This window comes from Corvus cornix, chromosome 1A (genome assembly GCF_000738735.6).
Source record: "Corvus cornix cornix isolate S_Up_H32 chromosome 1A, ASM73873v5, whole genome shotgun sequence".
Lineage (NCBI taxonomy): Eukaryota > Metazoa > Chordata > Aves > Passeriformes > Corvidae > Corvus > Corvus cornix.
This window is the reverse complement of record NC_047057.1, coordinates 34,962,247-34,981,240: the sequence shown is the minus strand read 5'-3', so window position 1 is coordinate 34,981,240 and position 18,994 is coordinate 34,962,247. Positions and strand designations below refer to the sequence as shown.

Sequence of the window (18,994 nt, the reverse complement as noted above, 5' to 3'; positions counted from 1 at the left end):
GAGACGGGCTTTTGACTTCCACTATATGAATGTAAAAAAACTCTGTACAAAATGACACCAAGGTTGGAGGAGGTATTTAAAACAAAGATTTACAGTTCAAGATTGACTAAGCTTCTTGCTTTCAATGTCTAACTTGTTGGGGTATTCTGCTGTTTGGTTTCTTTTTTAACATCTGCTGTTTTATTGTTGCAATAGATTAACTCATATAAGACTGACAAAATAGTTTGAACGTACAGCTCTACTGCTGCTAATAGCTGTAATACATCTCCTCCATTCATGTAATAGAGATAAAACAGGAGATCTTCTCCATATCGGCCAAGTTTTATTGCAGCCAGCTGCAAAAGATTGAAGAAAATGAGGATGAAAAATCACAACAGATAAATGTTTTAAAACACACTACCCCACTTAAATAACACAAGGATACATTCAGAACTTCCATCCTTCCATTTTAAGTGTGTTGAAAATGATATTCTAATACAACAAGAGTAATAGTTATTAAAACAATCATTTTTTCTTCACTTTTAGTTAACCTTTCCAAGTTAAAGCATACAATGGAAAAATACAGATGTAACAAATCAGCAAGACAGAATTTTCTCCCTGTATCTGTGTATCCTCATCAACTTATTTGATTTGAAAAAACCCAACAAAACTTCTGCATGTATTTGCTCCCTTCACACCCTATTAAGTAACATTACTAAAATTTCTTATGCTATTTTTCAATGATGCCTACAAACAGTTGAAAGAAAATATATCTCAAAAAAATCCCCTTTCATGTAGATATGGAATACAACAGATAAATGAGAACACAATTCTGAGCTTATCTTAAGAAGAAATACCTCCATTCAATTTGGCATTTGAATTGCATCACAAAAAACTTCATGTTCACGTGAAGGGCAAACTCTTAAAAACATACTGTGCTTTTTAGCTAGTCTTTTGCATGCCCATTCTCTTTTTGTAAGACATAATGGGTGCTTGATGCGTCCAATCAGCCTGTTAACACACCAGTGTTTCTATAAAGACTGAGGACATGCACAAAATGCACTGATTTTGAACCTTACCTATCTGAAAGAAAATTTCAAAAATTACTGATAATAAATTAACAAAAAATGCACACACACACACACGTACTCACCTTATCCCTAATGTGAATGTTAGTTAAGTATTCAGATGGAACATGGAAGTCTAAAAAAGAATCGGAATTGATGCAACTATTAAGACATGTAAATGAATATAATTTGCAAATATTGATATTGAATTTAATAGTTACTTCTCTCTTACCTATGTCTTGAGGTCGACAAGGTGATGATGCCCACGGGGATGCAAATTTGGGATAAAGATTTCTGAAGAAAAGAGAAAAGCATAAATTTATAAAAATTAACCCCCAAACCAACCAACCAACCAACAATCGTTCTCCACCACCAATGTCGCAAACTTAAAAGCTGTATCTCACAACTAAATCCTTAGCTGGGGTGAGAAGAAAGAAGGAAACCTTCCTAAAGCAGCTACATTTATTAATTTTCTTTTTAATATGCACAGCAAGGTTGCATTTAAACTGCCATGGGAAACGACAGGGTCAAGATTTCCTTTTAAATCTTTCCTTCAACTTAGGTGCCAGAGGTCCCAACCTTTTCCAGGTATCCAATGTTATCCAGGGTTTCAATTTAACTAGGATTAATTGTCACAAGCCTGGTGGGTTCTGATTTATTAGCCTATGATTTAAAAGGGAAAGAAAAATTTATAGTGGTAGGTTGCTTTTTAAAACTAACCAGTAAAGATTTTACACTTCTTCAAAACAGGAGTTAGAAGGGTTAATTTAAACCACTAGCGATATATATAGAATTCTACAATTTTGTTTCTAAAGAACATTTATTGTGCTCATTTTTTATGTCAGACAGGTATTTTTACCAACCAAACTACCACAGAGTGCAGAAAAATTTGCCTTTTCATATGTGACGTAGTTTTAGTTTTTCAAACAACAATTCAGAGGGCAAGCAAAGAACATTTAACACAAGGAAAGATCGCAGGCCAGACACTGAGGTCTGCATGGGCTGTTTTGTTTGCAAAGCTTTTCTGCAGCATAAAGTAAAGCCAGCATTATAATATAGGAACTGTCTGAATTAAATGTTAACCCTATCCTCTCCATCCAAGAATCTAAATACACTATATATAGTAATTAAATACTAAAAATACAGTTATTTACAGCATAGCTGCTAAGAAAAAGCAGAATAATAAGGAACCATTTTTCCTGTGCTTGATATCCATATTCATCAAGCTTCCCTGATTACATGCAACTCCACGTAAATTTATGAAAGATGGAAACTATATGTGTATGCTGTCTGGTCTTTGTTTTTTTAATCAGTAAGTGCAAACTTTGCAATACATATACTACTCTGTCTATAATGCTAACACTATATAAATGTGTGCTGAAACAAAATGGTGTGAGATTCTCAGCCAAAAATCAGAGCACCAGAAATTAATTTTTTCTTACAGTTACAGTCACTTAAAATATACCAGTTTTGTCCATACTGATCTGAGTTCCTTCTGTAACTAGTGGAAAAAGAGAGGCAGCACCCTGTATTGGTTGGTTATTCATCTCACCTGTTGGAAGCACTTTTCCTACCATTAGTGCAGTCACTAACTACTTTTCTCCCCATTGCCTCTACAGCAAACTTGGATGACTAAACTAGTTCACTTAGGTGAACTGAATCACTGGAAGTTAACTATAAAACTACACTTTCATTTAAACTGATCCAGTGCAGCCTAACACTGCAGGTGTTCCGTTCATCATTACACTAATATAAATTGAATTATCCCCAAATTGCCCAGAGTTAAGTGTAGATATCCCCAAGAAATATTACTACTTGAAAAGGAATGTACACATTACACTTATAAACAATATACTATCAATTCCTTGAAGAAAGTCCTAAAGAAGCTAGGAGAATAAGCAAAGCCACTAGGTTTACTGAAAGCTTGCCATGAAGCTTCATTATGAAAATTTTATTTTCCTGTCATTACGTTTTCAAATTTTATTTGGCAAAATAGCTTGTGGGTTTGACAGTCAAGTGAGCTAAGTGAACGTACTACGAATGACGGCATAATAAAACCAAAACTGAAGACAAGATTAAAACACAGAAACTTACTCAGGAGAGTTGAGATTGAGACCTAGTGTTGTTAAATCACTTCCTAGTGCAAGGTGTACCATTCCTGGATCTGTCTCTGCTGCCCTGATGAATGTTAACAAGCCAATCATTCCAAACTGGTCCGTCACCATCCCTTGAGGAATGTTGGTAACCCGACCTAGGCAAGAAGAACAAATTAATTTTCTCCTTTTAAGTAGTGGAGCAATCAACAAGGCGATCTAAATAACTGTCAAAACTTTTAAAACAGAAAAAGTGGAATGACACATACCATCAGGTAACACCTGGATCCCTTTTTTCTGCTGGTTGTTGTTTTGCGTAGTTGAACTTTTATCTCCAGGAAACTTGGGCCCATCTGTGCTGGATGATGTTTTGCCTGATGTACTCAAATTCTATTAAAAATAATTTGCAGAGTTGGTATTGATGAAAACAAACCAAAATGAAAATACTTTTGACCATATATTTTCATTCAAGCACTCTAAGCCAGTACATCAAGTTACTCCAATAAATGGCATCAAGCTGAAGCTCCTGAATTCTGTTGACAAACCTTATGTACTATTTAACATTTTCCAAAGTATACCTGTCATACAGTAATTACTATTAATAGGCTAAAGGTTTCCAGTCTAAAAGAATAACTTATTTTACACTTGAGTTGGAATACACAGTGGATATCCCAAGTGCCTGTGACTAGCGGTTCTTTTGGACTCACCACATAATGGATGTTCCGCATAGTCTTGCTCCTGTATAACACTCCATGACACAGTAACACGTAATACTCAAGCCAATTTCAGGTGCAAGCAATATACAATTGGCCCATTTGAAGCTACCAGGAAAGACATGTAAACACTATGTCTGATATAAAAACTATGCTGCACTATGTCTGGCAATAGACTATGTAAACAGACTATGCTCCAGGAACCTGTATACTGACAAAATATATTTGCCATATGTATAATTTCTTACTCTTCATTATTATTTACAACTCTACAGTAATACAATTAATCATATTTACTATCTCTCTCTCCTTACTATACTCAGTACTAACTGTATCAGAACATTTTCCTCATGATAAAACTGCCCACAACATTTGGGGCTAGACTTCCTAATCTCCCTTTCTTTGAACAGTTCATTTTTTAGTTCTTACATGAGTGTTGTCATGTCTACTACTTATTCCCCAGTATTTATGCCACTGTCATTAACATACTTTTTGCAATTAGGAGTAATAAAGCAATCAGAAACTAGAATATTTTGTCAAATCCTGCAGGAAACTGTCCTCTGTCAACTACATTTTATTCACCTTTCATTTGCATAAAATAGCATTTTTTATTACAAATCTTTCAGAGTAAACAATGAAGAAAAGCCCATAATCTTATAATCTAAGATATATATCTAATGCACAATAATTACACCAATACTTAAGATATAATGTATCTCACTAGTCTACAATATAGCTGTCAATGCTCTCAATTAAAAGAGCTTGTTCCCTCTGATTCCACATCTCCCTTAAGAATTTTACCTTAAAGTAATATTTTACCACCTAACTTTTAAAGGATCTGACAACTTTGAAGAAAAATTACAATGTATAAATTATTACTACTGATGAGAGGCATCAGTAGCAAAAAATGAGCTGTAATTGAGAGAAAAAAAATACAAATCGCGAACTTAAAAAATATTATCAGTTCTCAAAAATAAGTTTTGACATCTCCAAGAAGAGTGACTGTTTGGACCGAAAAACTTCCTGAGAAATTCCATTTACACAGTTACATTTCAAATGCTGCTTTTACAAAATCTCTCATTAATTTAGAGGGGCAAATTTGAAAATCTCTTACTAAAAATATCATCACTGACCATTTTAAAATATAATCATTAAAAGAAATATGAACACTGAAAATAAGAGAGGATTTAAGGTTTGCTTACGGATTTATTGTCATCATTACTCGATGTTGGATCTTTGTAGCTGGAGCCCGGTAATGCTGGAAAATCTTCATTGTGTATTGAAAAGTCCTGGGACTGCTCACTTGCTGGTTTTGTTACCATTCCAACTACCATCAAAATGAAAGCAGGAATAACATTAAATGACTGCTAAGTAAAAAATTTCTCTTCTGCTGATCTTGCTTAATGTCCATTTTCATTACGTGCAAGCTGTACAGCAATGACTTAAAAAACCAGGTAAAGCAAAATAAAGCTATTCATTCAAAACATCCACACATATTAGACTAAAGCCTCTTATTTATGCGTGAGCTGAGAAACACTCCGGGTTAAATTCATTGACACATCCACTGCACCTGTTTCACACATCTAAATAATCAAATAATCTTTTCAGGCATTATTAAAGCTGTATTTAGGTAAATCCACTGATCAAGGATGCACTGCTTTTAAAAGTATGATACGTTTTTTCTCTGTCCCCTAATTGCATGAAGAATTTTTTTGCATAATCTCTTCAGAAGCACGTATTCTCAAAGGACAACCAGCTAACTTGCAGCAGAACATGTCAACAATGAAATACTTGCCTATGACATAAAAATGACTCCTACTTTCAGTATGAAAACTGAAAGCATTTAGCCTGCAACTCTTAGTGCTCTGATCCTAATTTAAAAAAAAGCAGGCCAGTCACATTGGAACATGGACAACTGAACAGGAATTTTTTTTTTTAAATGCCAGTTCAAACCAAACCAAACCAAACAAGCCACACCACACACCCAAGAGTGACTAGACTTTGCTGAGACACAGAGAAATAATACAGTGATTTGGTTGCAAAGAACACTGCACTAGAGGAACACAAGACAGAAGGAAGTCTAGGTCCTAATCTTCAAAGACTCTTAATAAATGGATAGGAGTAAAACGGTTCAGTATGACAACATACGACTTTCTTTAGTATTCTGGAATTAGAGATCTAAGTTCCTTTATTTAAGAAAAAAGAACAACACTGAGTTAATCTTGTTTCTGCTGTTCAGCCTTTTCATCCAGAGTTATTACAATTTCTTCCACTGGATGAATAAAACTGATAATGAATTAACTTTAATGCATATTCTTATTCCATCTAAAAGTTATTTGAAGTATAATTTTCCTGAATAACTAAGCATGAGGAAAGTAGGTCTCTGCTCTGTTTCAAATCTTCTCTTTCTTGTCCACAACCAAAAGTGCTCTCCACATTTTGTGCTGGAAGACAGTATCCTGTGTATCTTACATTTTCATTTTTTGATTGTTTATACCTCCATACTCATCTGCTGCACTAAGCAGATGCTCAGGGTAACTCTTCAGAGAACTTTGTTTCGTGGTTCACCATGCAGTCATGCAAACTGCTATGCTAGCACCAAAATGGGGAAATGGTGTAAAAGCACAAGAGCAATTACAGATTTTTTTTATGCTGCAGTGCTGTTTAATATTGAACTCAAGCTTCACGCTGAAGTACATCTGTGTGGATCTCCCTCCTATCTTCTAATAATTTTTCACATACTGTCTTCTTTTTCAGAGTTGGAACTAGATGGTCTTTAAGGTTCCTTCCAACCCAATCCATTCTATGATGGACAAAATCTTACATAAGCCTCTAGCTGTATTAAGTCTCCACTCATGCTTGATATGAGTTTTGAGTGTCTTCATCTGGGGAAGTCACTTTTTTCCTGTGTTTAACATTTCAGTTCAACTTGTTTAGTTTTTTCTCACAGCTATCTTATGCAGAGGGCCCTGGTTATGCCAAATCCATGAGGCTACTTGCTCTTGATAATGTGGTATCTATAATGTCCAATTAAAGTTGGAGTTATCTCTGAAAAACACTAGCTTTTTATAGTTAGAAAACACTAGGTTATTTTTGGTTCAAAATTGACAAGTGTCACAAAAATAACTTACGGTTATAAAAGCAACTTTTGACAGTAGCTGATGCAACATGCGTGACAAAATCTACTAAAGCAGTAACAAAAAGAAAGTTTTGTGCCTCACACTAGCTTACCTGAATTTTTTCAAGACCCAAATAACAAGATTTGTATCCACCTAAAGGCTTTTCCTTTTATTATTTTTTAACCTGTACAGCAAGAATTATATGACACATGCTTGGAATCTGACTGATAATAATTGATGCTTACAGGTTATTTTTTTGAAATCTGATGTTCATCATAAGGGTGACAGTGAACAGTACAGCAGCCAATACTATCAATAAACAGCAAAAGTTTACAATATGTTTACAGCTTATGACTTTTTACACAGTAACACCTCTACTAATCTAATACTAATCCTGTAATTTGCTACTCAGACAGCGACAGCTCTTGTATACACGCAATTTGAATAAAACCTATCACCTAAGAAATTTCAAGAGTGAGCAGCCTCAGAGCAATCATACCATACATACCAAAAATCCCCAACAATCCCTACTGGCAGTGAAACTAAAGCAGATTAGTTCTAATACTTACGAAAGGGAGTCTCCAACCACAGATACTGATTACTCATTTTTTAAAATGAGTCTTAGCAGTTTACGTGTCTGGCATTTTTGAAAAGACTGTCTACTGTCTTATGAACAGAAAGAGGTGAATCAAGCAAATTTCATTTCACTCAAAGAGCTTTCAGAAGTATGGTCTTACCATAGGGTGCCCTTCCAGCTAAAGGGTTTATTAATGGAGTTGGATTGCCACTTCCTTCCCTTCTGTTTCTGTCTGCTAGTGCTGGAAAATCTGAGAGGTCCAGTCCTGTCACATTTTCACTTCCATCTACAATAAAAACAGGTATTTTTAAATCCCTTATGTATTTTTTTCAAAGACTTAATTATGAGCAAGATAAATGTAGGACATATTTTCTTTCAAGTTGATCTTTTTTCTCATTCTATAATTATTACAAGTAACTACAGCTTTTGTGTTACAAGACTAGCCTAAAGAGCATCAGGATGTTTGAAGTTCGCCTTCAAACAATAGCTAGTCAATAGCATTTAGTAAGGTCACCTCCTCTTGAATTAAAGACTGTACACATAAAATACAAGCAAACTATCAAAATTTAAGTTCTAGAAAAGGTATTTAAATTTCTTTTAAATATGCTTTAAATTTGAAGAGCTATCAAGAAGAAATTTGAGAGAATAACCCATATTAGCAGCAGCATCAAACAGCTCTATTGTCCTTAGATAAGGTAAGATAAAGCTTAAGCAGCTGAAAAGCCAATGCAGTGCAAGTTACATGGCAACACTTTTTGATTTGCAGCAGAAAATGCTACATAGGTGAGGCCAGAGCTGCAGCTCATAAAAATGTCACAATGTCCTAGGGAATGCCCAAGCCCTTCTACTCTTGTGATGTCACCAGCACCTCAGGTTGCTTCATATATGCAGCCACATAGAGACGCATCAGCACAAATGAACCTAAATCATTTATGGAAAAAGATATTTTCCCCTCTCTAGTTCACTAAATTCAGGTGAAGAAGTAATTCCCAGAGAAAAATCACAACTTAAATAACTGACTGAAAGGATCATATGATAAAGCAGCTGTTCAAAAGGAGTTTGAGATTTAAAAAAAAAAAAAATAAAATGCTTTCTGACTGCTTTCACATACCTAATGCTTTCATAGGAAATGGATAAATCTTTTCTTCTCCAATATCCTTTTCAGGTTCAAGAGCTATTTCGTATTTCTAACCGAACAGGTATAATCTACAGCCATGTGACGTACAGCAAATATACTACAGAACTACTTTCACTTTGTCTTCAGAACTAGTAAAATCCACTGCTAATGAAGTACTACCCAGTTATCTAGCATTGCTCTTGGAGCACCATTTTTATGGAACAACTGAAAATGATCAGAAAGTTGCATTCCAACAGAACCAAGTATTTTTAATTAGACTTAAAAAAAATCTCTACTGTAGTTTAAGATCAGTATTACATAGAGTAAACTCACCCGTTCCATTAAAAATGTTACTTGATAAGGAGTTATTCATTCCAAATGCCTGATTTCTGTTCATCCCAAATCCAGACATACTGTGAAAAAAATCCAGGAAGTCAGATAAAAGGACATACATACTCTGTATTTCCAGTGGTAGATATTATGGGGGGAAAAAACCCTGAAATTATTTCAAGCCTAAGCAACCCATATTAACCTAAACTCAGTTTTCAATTATTTTCTGAAAACACTGAGCAGCAGCAACAGGCACTGCTCAATCAGGTCAACTGGAATGACTTCAAAATATCTTAGTTTTTTAATAGCCATTGTGTATTAAGACATCTGTCAACAAACAAGTTATGACAAACATGATCGTTACTCAATATTTCATATACAAAAATGAAGCAGCAGTAAATGCAGTAGTTAAAAATCAGGCTGTAATCCATCATTTGGCAGGTGGGAAGCTCGATCATGAAAATGACCAAGCTTGTCATGACTCATTTATAAGCTAAACAGTTATGATGTGCAATCACGACCATGTACACATGGCATTACTGTGAGCAGAGGGATGGTCTCTGTCAAGAGATGAGCTACAAGTTCCATACAGTCAGGCAAAAACATTTAAAAACATCTAAATATCACATTGGACTACTGTGGTTGCACAGACACCTTCACAAACAATCCGTTTCATCCCGCAAGAGCTGGAGATTTCGAGAAGCCCAAAGGTAGGGCCCCAGCTGAGTGAAATTTTGAATGTCTGCCCTGTGGAAATCACAACATCCAGTTTTCCCCTGTAAGAGGATAGAAGCTGATACTTTGGAAATTTCCATAAATAAAAATATGAAATGCTTCCCTAGTGGAAATTTTACCAATTCAAACTTTTTACACAGTTACAAATCCGAAGCATTTAACTCTAATTTGAAATACCTTCAAATGCTTCATGTTCAAAAATTTAACCTAAAAACTTTCATTGCTCCAAGGAAGCAACTATTCAGAAAATGCTTCTTGAAAGTCACATAATGCATGCACCTTACAAGCCAATGACATAAATTCTTTTTCCCAAAATATGTTTAACAAAATTTTGAAACTATCAATTATCCATTGGATATGTACTACTATACTTCCATAGGCTAATAAGCTGTGGAATAAGAGCCAGTCATTGTTTCAGAGATATTTCCTTCTCCATTTTTAAGACTTGTAGCTTATTGAACATGAGAAATACTAACAGCGAAGGATAAGCATTTTAATTCAAATATTCCTACACACAGGGATTTCATTATCCACCCTACAGCTGAATGATATTTAAACAAGAACTTTGTACACATGTATCAATATCCAGTATCATTGTCCTTTACACACAGAGTTTTTAAGTATATTACTATTTCATCCTTTTGTGATCTCACATTTCAAAAATACTTTAAAATATACTATCTTTTAAAATGATACCTCTACTTGCCACTATACAGGACGGAAAAGACAAACTCTGCTTAAACAGAGGGAAGAGACAAAGTCTTTTCACGCTCCAAGACCACAAACTGCTAGTACCGGATCACTATTTGCTGTGATTGAGAACAGCATCTGTATGCCTGTTTCATTGTGAAACTACAAAACTAAACAACCTGATTAAAATTCAGATTAACTGTGACATTAGTTTTTACATTCCTTTATCTATTTTGTAAAATACTAGACTGGATTAGAGGTGGCACCTGACTGCGATGAGCTTGTTTGTGCTCTGTATAAGAGGCACTCCTCTAAGGAACAGCCTGAAGGGAGAAAAAGAACTTAACTGGGAGCACAGGGATCATGAAGTAATGGAACCAAGCCTCAAAAGCAGTCAGCCATGCTAAGCTGTGACTACACACATTTAATTATTAGAACTAAGAGACTACGTACTACAAGTTTATCAGTATGAATGAAGTATAAACACAGCACTGTAACAGTTAAAGCATAATGATTTATGATGTTAGTATCCTGCCCAGAATTAGAAAAGGAAAAGAAGAAACTGAGAAACCTTTGGCATCCAAATGAGCACTAAATCCCTAAATGAATGGCAAGCCACTCTTCTCTGTATCATTCCAGAATTTAAAGAAGTAAAATACTAGATCCTTACTGTGTCTGAATCAGTTTACTACTCTTGCAGAATAACTACTGTGTTTTTAAATTTTGCCTTCCTTCTTCCCAAAGTCATAGATGAACAGTTTTAAAACAGATGCACATGCTGAAAATTCAAGGTATGTTTCAAAAATAAACTTGGGAATATCTGAGAAACATCACATACTTTAGAACAGATGCAGTAGAAATTCAGTAGTCAGAAAAAGAACTTAGCTTAAAGGCCTCAAAGACCTTACGAGAATACTACAAGGAGCTTCAAAGTTTATTGCCCAGACATGAATACAGGAAGCAGGTTTAAAGATTTATTCTAATGGATAAAAATTACATTTCCAGAGCAGCATGTCTATGGCTGTACAGGGATGGTCCAATTAAAGAGCCTTACCTGTTCACAGTAAAAGGTTGTCGAGAGGGTTGCTGCTTTGGCATACATATTATGCTTGGAGAGCTTCTGTTGGGGCTGCCTAACCCTGAACTGCTCATGCTGTTTGTCCTGCTGGGAATTCCAATGCCCTGACCAACCTGGGAGTGGTTCATCATATTCCTAGGATTCATAGGCAATATCCCCCTGAAAGAGAAAAACCATCCACAGAGATGAATCTGTACAACAGTATTTGGCTACTCATTTAGATTACTAATGCAGGATAGACTCCGAGCTGTTGCAACTTAATTTGTGCTTAGCGACCAAACACTCTGTTTGGATTACTCTATAATTAATGCAGTTCTGTATTTCTTCAGAAATACCAAATGACCCAGTACATAGTAATCAAGTCCTTCATCAGGTTTAGATAAATACTTAAGTATTATGCATATGAAAAGGCATTACAGCTCTTTTCTAATGAGCACTTCAGACCTACTATCTTTGTATTCTTACACGGTGTATGACACCACACCAAAATTTTAACTGTACAATCAAATAACAACCTCTTACATTCTGAAGCAGAATTTGCCAGCAATTTGTCCTTTACATACAAAAATAAAATACTGTCTTACAGTAAATCCTTACTTTTTTATGGTATTATTTCCCTAACACAGGCAGAGGTCCATAGAAACTTAGAAACTACTTCTCTTCTTTGTTAATTTATCAAACTGCAAAGTATGAGACAAAATATGCAGAACATTTAACAAGAGCTCTGCAGAAAGACACGCAGAAATATCAGCTATCAATAAATACCTGCTCGGAGATGGAGGCGTGTGAAGTGACATTGTTGGTACCCCTGTTGTTGGCGTTACGTGGCTCGGTAACTGAGTGCCTTGTGATAAGCTGCGATTTAACTGAGGGGTATTGTTGCTCATTCCCCTCATTGGAAGGCCTAGTGCACCTATTGAAAAAAAATTCAGAGGGGTGGAGATACAGAGCAATCAGGAACAAGGTCTTCTTCCATCAGGTGTAGATGGAAACAATTTATGGTGACAACGTACAAAAAAAAGTGTAAAGACTGAAGGAAAGTACAGTAAAAACTAAGTCCTCGTTTGGATAGTAGAAACCCAATTATCAAATCTATCCCCATTCTGTTTAACTTTGGAAAGGCTCTTTAAGGAATTTCTATTTGAAGCCGCTAACAAAATTTTGTTTCCTCTGAGACGTATACTGTAAAGGGCTGAATTTTGAGGTTTTTGATCAGGACATGGAAATCTACAAATTATTTCAAAAGAAGACAGCATTTTAGGAAAATCGGTAACTTCACTCAGAAAAATGCTAATTACTTTTGAATAAATAAGTATGTATTTGACGAGTACTTAGAACACTGATTTGTCTTGCTAAAAATTAAGCAAATCTTTGATAAAAAAAAGCAAGTGATAGATATTTAATTAACAATAACGTTGTTTTTAGGACAGCGAAAACAACATTTGAGGCCAATTCTCTCTTTACAGTTTAAGTAGCTTCTTTATGGCAACAGTACTTCAGTGTCTGTGATCAAGTTTGGCCTTTTAAGAACAGAAAGCAAGCAAAATTTTAATGGCCCTCTATTAGCATTTAAAAGCATACAGAAGAGTTTTAACAATGTGATCAAAAGTATTTTCTACACAAACAATTGTGTGTGACAGAATAAAGCAAGCACTTCAGAGAGGTAAAAAATTCAATTACTTTCATTGAGAACAGCAGAAAATAGCCAGTTACTGCTCTGTGTTTCAAAATGTCCAAAAACTTTATGAAGTTTTTCACCATTCTCACATCACTTTTCTGTGTTTAAGAAGTTCCAGAATTATGTTCAAAGACAAGAAAAAGTTATTTAGTGCAACACGGCAATAATAACAAATTTAGCATATAAAAAACAATGGCTGTGACAGCTCCTATTGCTTTGGCATAAGGCTACTGAGGCAGACTGACAGAACTCAAAACCTTATCTTGCAGACCAAACAAAAGAAAATTCTGATGGATCAGCACTCTCCCATGGTAGAACACCCCTGCAGAAGAGCTGAATATGCCAGTGTATAACATGGTTAAATACTAAGAATGCAAAGAACAGACATGGCATATGCTCAAATTATTATCATGGACAAAGCCTGAAGAAATCTCCCAGTCATCCAGCTTTTACACTTTAAGAACTGCAGTCTGTGTCATACCCTAAAATTTGCAATCCAGGGAGTTTGCAATAAAACTCAAGTGTTTAAAACATTCAGATTTATCTCTATACGTTCAGATTAAGAGGTAGTGTGACTTGCTATAACAAGCATCCTAACATTTCATTAAAAGTTGATTACATTAAAGTGTTCACTGTAAATATTTTGGCAATTTGCTGCATCAGAATAATTTCAATGAGCATAAATATATATTATAAATAGTATTTCCCCTTGATTAACAATTACATGGGATTTTAAAAATAAAATGGTACAAAAAAAAATTACATACACTTTTGAACTAGATACAGCACACCAAAAAACCCGATTAGGATATTCAACTTAATTTTGCGCAAGCATTTGTTTTAGCAAAGCCAGTTTTAGATGGTTATTTCTTCTTGTTGGCTTTCTTTAAACTTGAAGTTTTAACTATTAAAGTTGTCACAGTGAAGTAGAACCATATTCCTGGCAAGGAGGGGCAGTTGAAATATTCACCATATGAAGAAAAAAAAATCCCAAACCCTTTTTTCTTACACTTTCCACTTTTCTAATGGACACAAGAGATCTACATAGACTGTGTTGGAGGCAGACCAATGAAATGGCTGATTTCCTCCCTACTTGTCGAGTTTAAGTTACATTAATGCTGTAACATGACACCTTGCTTAATGACTGACAGCTACCAATCATTAAAAGTGCATAGGTGCTATCAGCTTTGTTTTTCCTAAAGTATATTTTAATCATAACCATGACTTTAACACAAAAGTTTCTTGCCCCTTTTTCTCAAGATCAGGTAGAAACTGAAACCTGATAATATTTATTTTCAAGGTTTTAGGCATACATTTCTCCATGTTACAGCGATTACATCCTAGGCACAGGAACGAACTGAATGAACAACCAAGTTGATAAAAAAAGTTTACCTTAAAAAATAAACAACAAATAACTGTGATAAACAGAATGAATAAACTATTTCAGTATCTGTATACAGTTAAGTCTGAAAGGTTCAACAGTGCCAGAATGAGCACCTTGAAGACAAGAGCCAAACGTGACTCTCACACTGGCGAGAAGCTGCTCATATAAATCTCAGTAGCATTAAAATGGCAGTTTATATTACAGGGTCACTCATCAACAGCCACTGAGATAGGAAAAAAACTTCCAAAAAACCACTGCCACCAAAAAACAAACAAAAAAAAAAACCCAAAACCCCACTGTATTTTTAAAACTATTTCAAGAAAGCTGAAAGAAGTCGGGAAGGCCATGCATCTAGCAAATAAAGCTTTTAGTTTGTCCAGATAAAAAAGTCCAGACTCTCTAAAGTTCTCTGAAGACACTTCTTCTTGGAATCTGAGTCAAATGCACTTAGCGAGACAGCAGAAAACATTTAAAAGCATACAGTGACAAAGGAGAGATGATATTCACAACCAGTTTTACTTGTGGAACTGTATCTAACTCAGATATTCTGAGCCACTGCCTGAGTGCACCTCTCGGTTACCAGAAGGTTTAGTTCACGGTGCTGGCCCTAAGTTAGGTGGTCCTTAAGTCAGCATTACACTGAGACTGTTGCTCTATAGGTCTTCTATTGCAACAGTGTCCATATGACTGGCAGATACATGAAATCTTCAAGGTACCGGAAAGAAAAAAAAACAGCGATGCAGAAAGCAATAATCCTAATCCTAAAGGCATATCTCTTTGTCAAATCCAAGTTGCCAAGCATGTACACAAGATTTATTGTGCTCCTGTAGAGCATGAAATACCAGTTATATTTAAGGTATATGTTCCTTCTATTCCTTACACAGTTTTCTGAACTAGGCTCATTTTGGCCCAGCTTTCTTTCTTTAGGTTTTTCCTTCAGAGAGTCTGTTAAATCACAGGTAATTAAATCACAGATAATAGTACGGTTATATTTGGACATTTAGCAGTTATAAAGCGACATATATGACATTTTGCACACTAAACACTGCAAAAATGCGTATTAAGCAAAGCAAAAATGTATCTTAAAATAACTGTATATAGAGACACACTCTCATTTTTACAATCACCAGAAAACAAAGCCATCTGCATGTTCCAGAGTGTCAAACTGTAATATATTTAGCATAAAATAAAAATATTATTGATAAAAAGAATTCTTACTTTGTTGCCCGTATAAACTTGCCCCAAACTGAGACAGCTGACCTGATGTTGATGGTGATGCCAGCATCTAAAATGTAAGAAGATTAAGAGGTTACTAAAGACATAAAGATATTGTGCTATCTTGATCTGGAAGTTTACAATACTATGTTATGCCAAGAAAACCAAACCAACTGAAAACTCATTCAAAGTCATGAAAAATTTCAGAAACTCCCCAAAATATCTGTACAGTAACACATGTAGCAGTGTATTACACATCAATAAAAATTTATGACTTCACCTGTATAAACACAGACTTTTACTTGCAACAAAGAGCACGAAGATCTACAAGCTTTCAGGTTTCCTTACAGCTAGAAGACCCATCATTACAGAAAAAGAAATACTGCTTTACTTAAATCAGAGATCATCTTCCTCTGCAAACCATGTCTCATACAACCAGATCACTTCCTGCTCAACAAGTGAAAATTTTGTATTATCCTTTACAATATAAGTGGATAGGTAGCAGCAGGTCTATATGAACAGATATGAACTTCAGATAAGATTCCATTGTTAAAATTATAATACACTGCCCTAAGAGCTAGCTTCATGCTTGTACACAGATATGAACAGGACCCACAAATGTCAGAAGCAGTATTTCTTGCTCTACCATGCCCACTTTAGAGAAATCATGTATTACTAAATATTTCCATTAAACCCTTTATCAACTTTCAGACACCACACCAGAAATGTGACAAACTCTAGAGACTCTTGGGAAGAGTAAGATCTAACTAAAAATCACCAGCACCATCTATGAAGAAAGATGGAGATTTGGGTTTGCATACCCCAGAAAGAAGGCAACTAATGTAGGCACATGACACCAGATTTCCAACCTCTGTTGTAAGGGGAAAAGAAAAAACTGTTCTCCATGCTTCTGAAGAAATGTAGAGTATGAATTAATTTGAGAAACAGCATTAATAACTTTTTAGACAACAGTCTAAATACTTGGAAAAAACCCCTTTGCAATCTTGAGGGAAGTTAAATATTGGAACATCCATCCCCATATGCTTTTTTTCTTGATTAGCTGTTCACCAACACTAGGTATAGCTGATTGTCCCCCTGGAGCAAGAAGAGTTATTAGCTGACCTAATCCCTCCATCCACAACAGCACATGCTACTTCTGCTTAGTAACACATGGGCAAATAGCTGCTTGTTTAGTGAATTAGTCTGGACTTGGACTGAATTTTAGGATGGTTTCATGGAAAGGAATGTCTGGATTCTTAGACATAAGGCAATTTCAACCTTTTTTGACTTGAGAGTAAAGAATTCAAATCAAAATAACTTTACTGTGATAAATGGCAAATTGCTTTGTTGATATCATCTAGACAGATGAAAAATTCAAACAAACCTTATAAACTGAATCTGCTAGTTGTCTATACTGGGGCCAAATCCAGATGGTAGAAATGAGAAAGAAGACATGCAGGGTAAGTCACTAAGTACCAAAAGTAGCATTCACATCTGTAAGTCACAAAGTATTTATGATTTTTTGAATATATACAGAAGGCACGAAAAAAATTACAGCAGGCAATTACTGCAGACCATCAGAAAATAAATCAGTAATATTACCTCAACATACATTATACTCACACATATTAAGAACAAAGTGCACATATTTGATAGTAAGCAACTACAGGAACAAACATCCATACTAGTGTACATAGGCAATTTGAAACAGCAAGACAAGATCTTCTTTCTTAGTGAAGAACTCACTGTGAACAAAAACCCACTTCAAGTAACAACCAATGGCTTCAGCTCAGCATTCGTATAACCAAGTTCACAGGCCATAGCTGCATCAGCAAGTGATGCAGCCAGAGGGAAGAATATTTGTAAAAAAAAAAAGTTGGCTCTGGGGGCCTAACAGCTACTGTATGGTTTCCTAACTAAAACACTTGATGCCATGGACGAGTGGACTAGCCAATTAGTGAGTAGTACATGTCTGGTGCACTGCTGAAACATCACTTCCAACCTGTTTTTATTCAGAAGGAATAAAATTCACTCACACTAATGTTGCTCTGCAATACGAACCAATGCATGATGAAGTGGGGACACTTGGGAGACAAGACTTCAAAAGCATACTTCCCCCCCAAACCAATCAACTGATGTTCATTAAACACTAATAAAACAAGCTGACACAGTAGTTTTTAAGAAAGGAAAGACAAAGTAAAATGGTGAAGTTAAAAAAACGGCATTCAAATTTGATATATTGGAAAATCCTAGAACATGTTGCAAGGTGTGAAAAATTGTAATTCTATGGGGAAAAAATGAGAGGCAGAAAGTTATAAGACAATGATAAAGGCACAGACAATGATAAAGGCACACAAGTTCAAAAATAAAAAACCAACAAACCAGACACTGAGATAGAAACATCAGTCAAAAGTACTACCAGCTTTGGGACAGATAAGCAAAGCAGTTAAGCCAAAAAAGAACATCCCAGAAGCACAGCTGCTCGGGGAATTCAAAAATTGCTGTGATGGCATGTGATGTAATAAGCAGAAGATGGTACAGACCTCAGCATAAAAATCTTTTATTTATAATGTTAATTTGGAGTAAAAAGCTCCATAATTAAACCCCCAAGAGGCACTAGATTACTTTAAAGAGAGGAAAAAAAAGAATCCCACCTCTTGTACAATGAATACTACTTGATTTTTAAAATTCATTTAAAAGCAGTAGCAAATAATATTTATTGAACACTGCTTATTTTGAAACATTGCAAAGTAGGTCACATCTATTGTGCCACTTAATTTTACATGGAAAGTTAATTGCAAAATGACTTGCAGAGAAACCTTTATAGAAAACCATAATAAAGGCCAAGCGTTGAATTCAGTAAGTCTGATAACTTCATGTCATAACATGCTTAGAACACCAAAGACAACAAGCCTCAAGAAGGAATCAATAAAAAATCCTGTGGATCTGTTACAGGAAGATTAAATGCAGCGTTTCTCAAATCTCATAGAGAACAAATACAGTCTTATGGGTATCTCACTTATTCCATCTCTACTTTATTAAACACCTTTTTCTGTCATATCTAAGTAAGGAACAATTTAAAATTGTCTTGTTTTTCTATTATTTCCATACAATTTAGACCAAGAAAAAAAAATTAAATTCAGCAAAACCTTAACCTATTCTACCAAAATTTCTTGATTTGCATTCAAACCCTCCGCACCACTATGATAGTCTACTCAA

At 35.2% G+C, this 18,994-nt stretch overlaps 1 protein-coding gene across 2 annotated transcripts in view; it reads right to left on the bottom strand.

The window, feature by feature from the left end:
• The window catches only part of CNOT2 (CCR4-NOT transcription complex subunit 2), an 82,169-nt gene that overhangs the window by 6,922 nt on the left and 56,253 nt on the right, over positions 1-18,994 (bottom strand). For both annotated transcript variants that reach the window (XM_039571177.1, XM_010413682.4), the window contains exons 3-13: positions 15,779-15,845; positions 12,264-12,411; positions 11,475-11,657; positions 8,999-9,078; positions 7,709-7,834; positions 5,055-5,179; positions 3,409-3,529; positions 3,141-3,297; positions 1,279-1,340; positions 1,133-1,182; positions 235-335 (exon numbers count right to left, since the gene is read on the bottom strand). In XM_039571177.1, the coding sequence (XP_039427111.1) occupies positions 235-335; positions 1,133-1,182; positions 1,279-1,340; positions 3,141-3,297; positions 3,409-3,529; positions 5,055-5,179; positions 7,709-7,834; positions 8,999-9,078; positions 11,475-11,657; positions 12,264-12,411; positions 15,779-15,845 (1,220 nt within the window). The remainder of the gene's footprint in view (positions 1-234; positions 336-1,132; positions 1,183-1,278; positions 1,341-3,140; positions 3,298-3,408; positions 3,530-5,054; positions 5,180-7,708; positions 7,835-8,998; positions 9,079-11,474; positions 11,658-12,263; positions 12,412-15,778; positions 15,846-18,994) is intronic.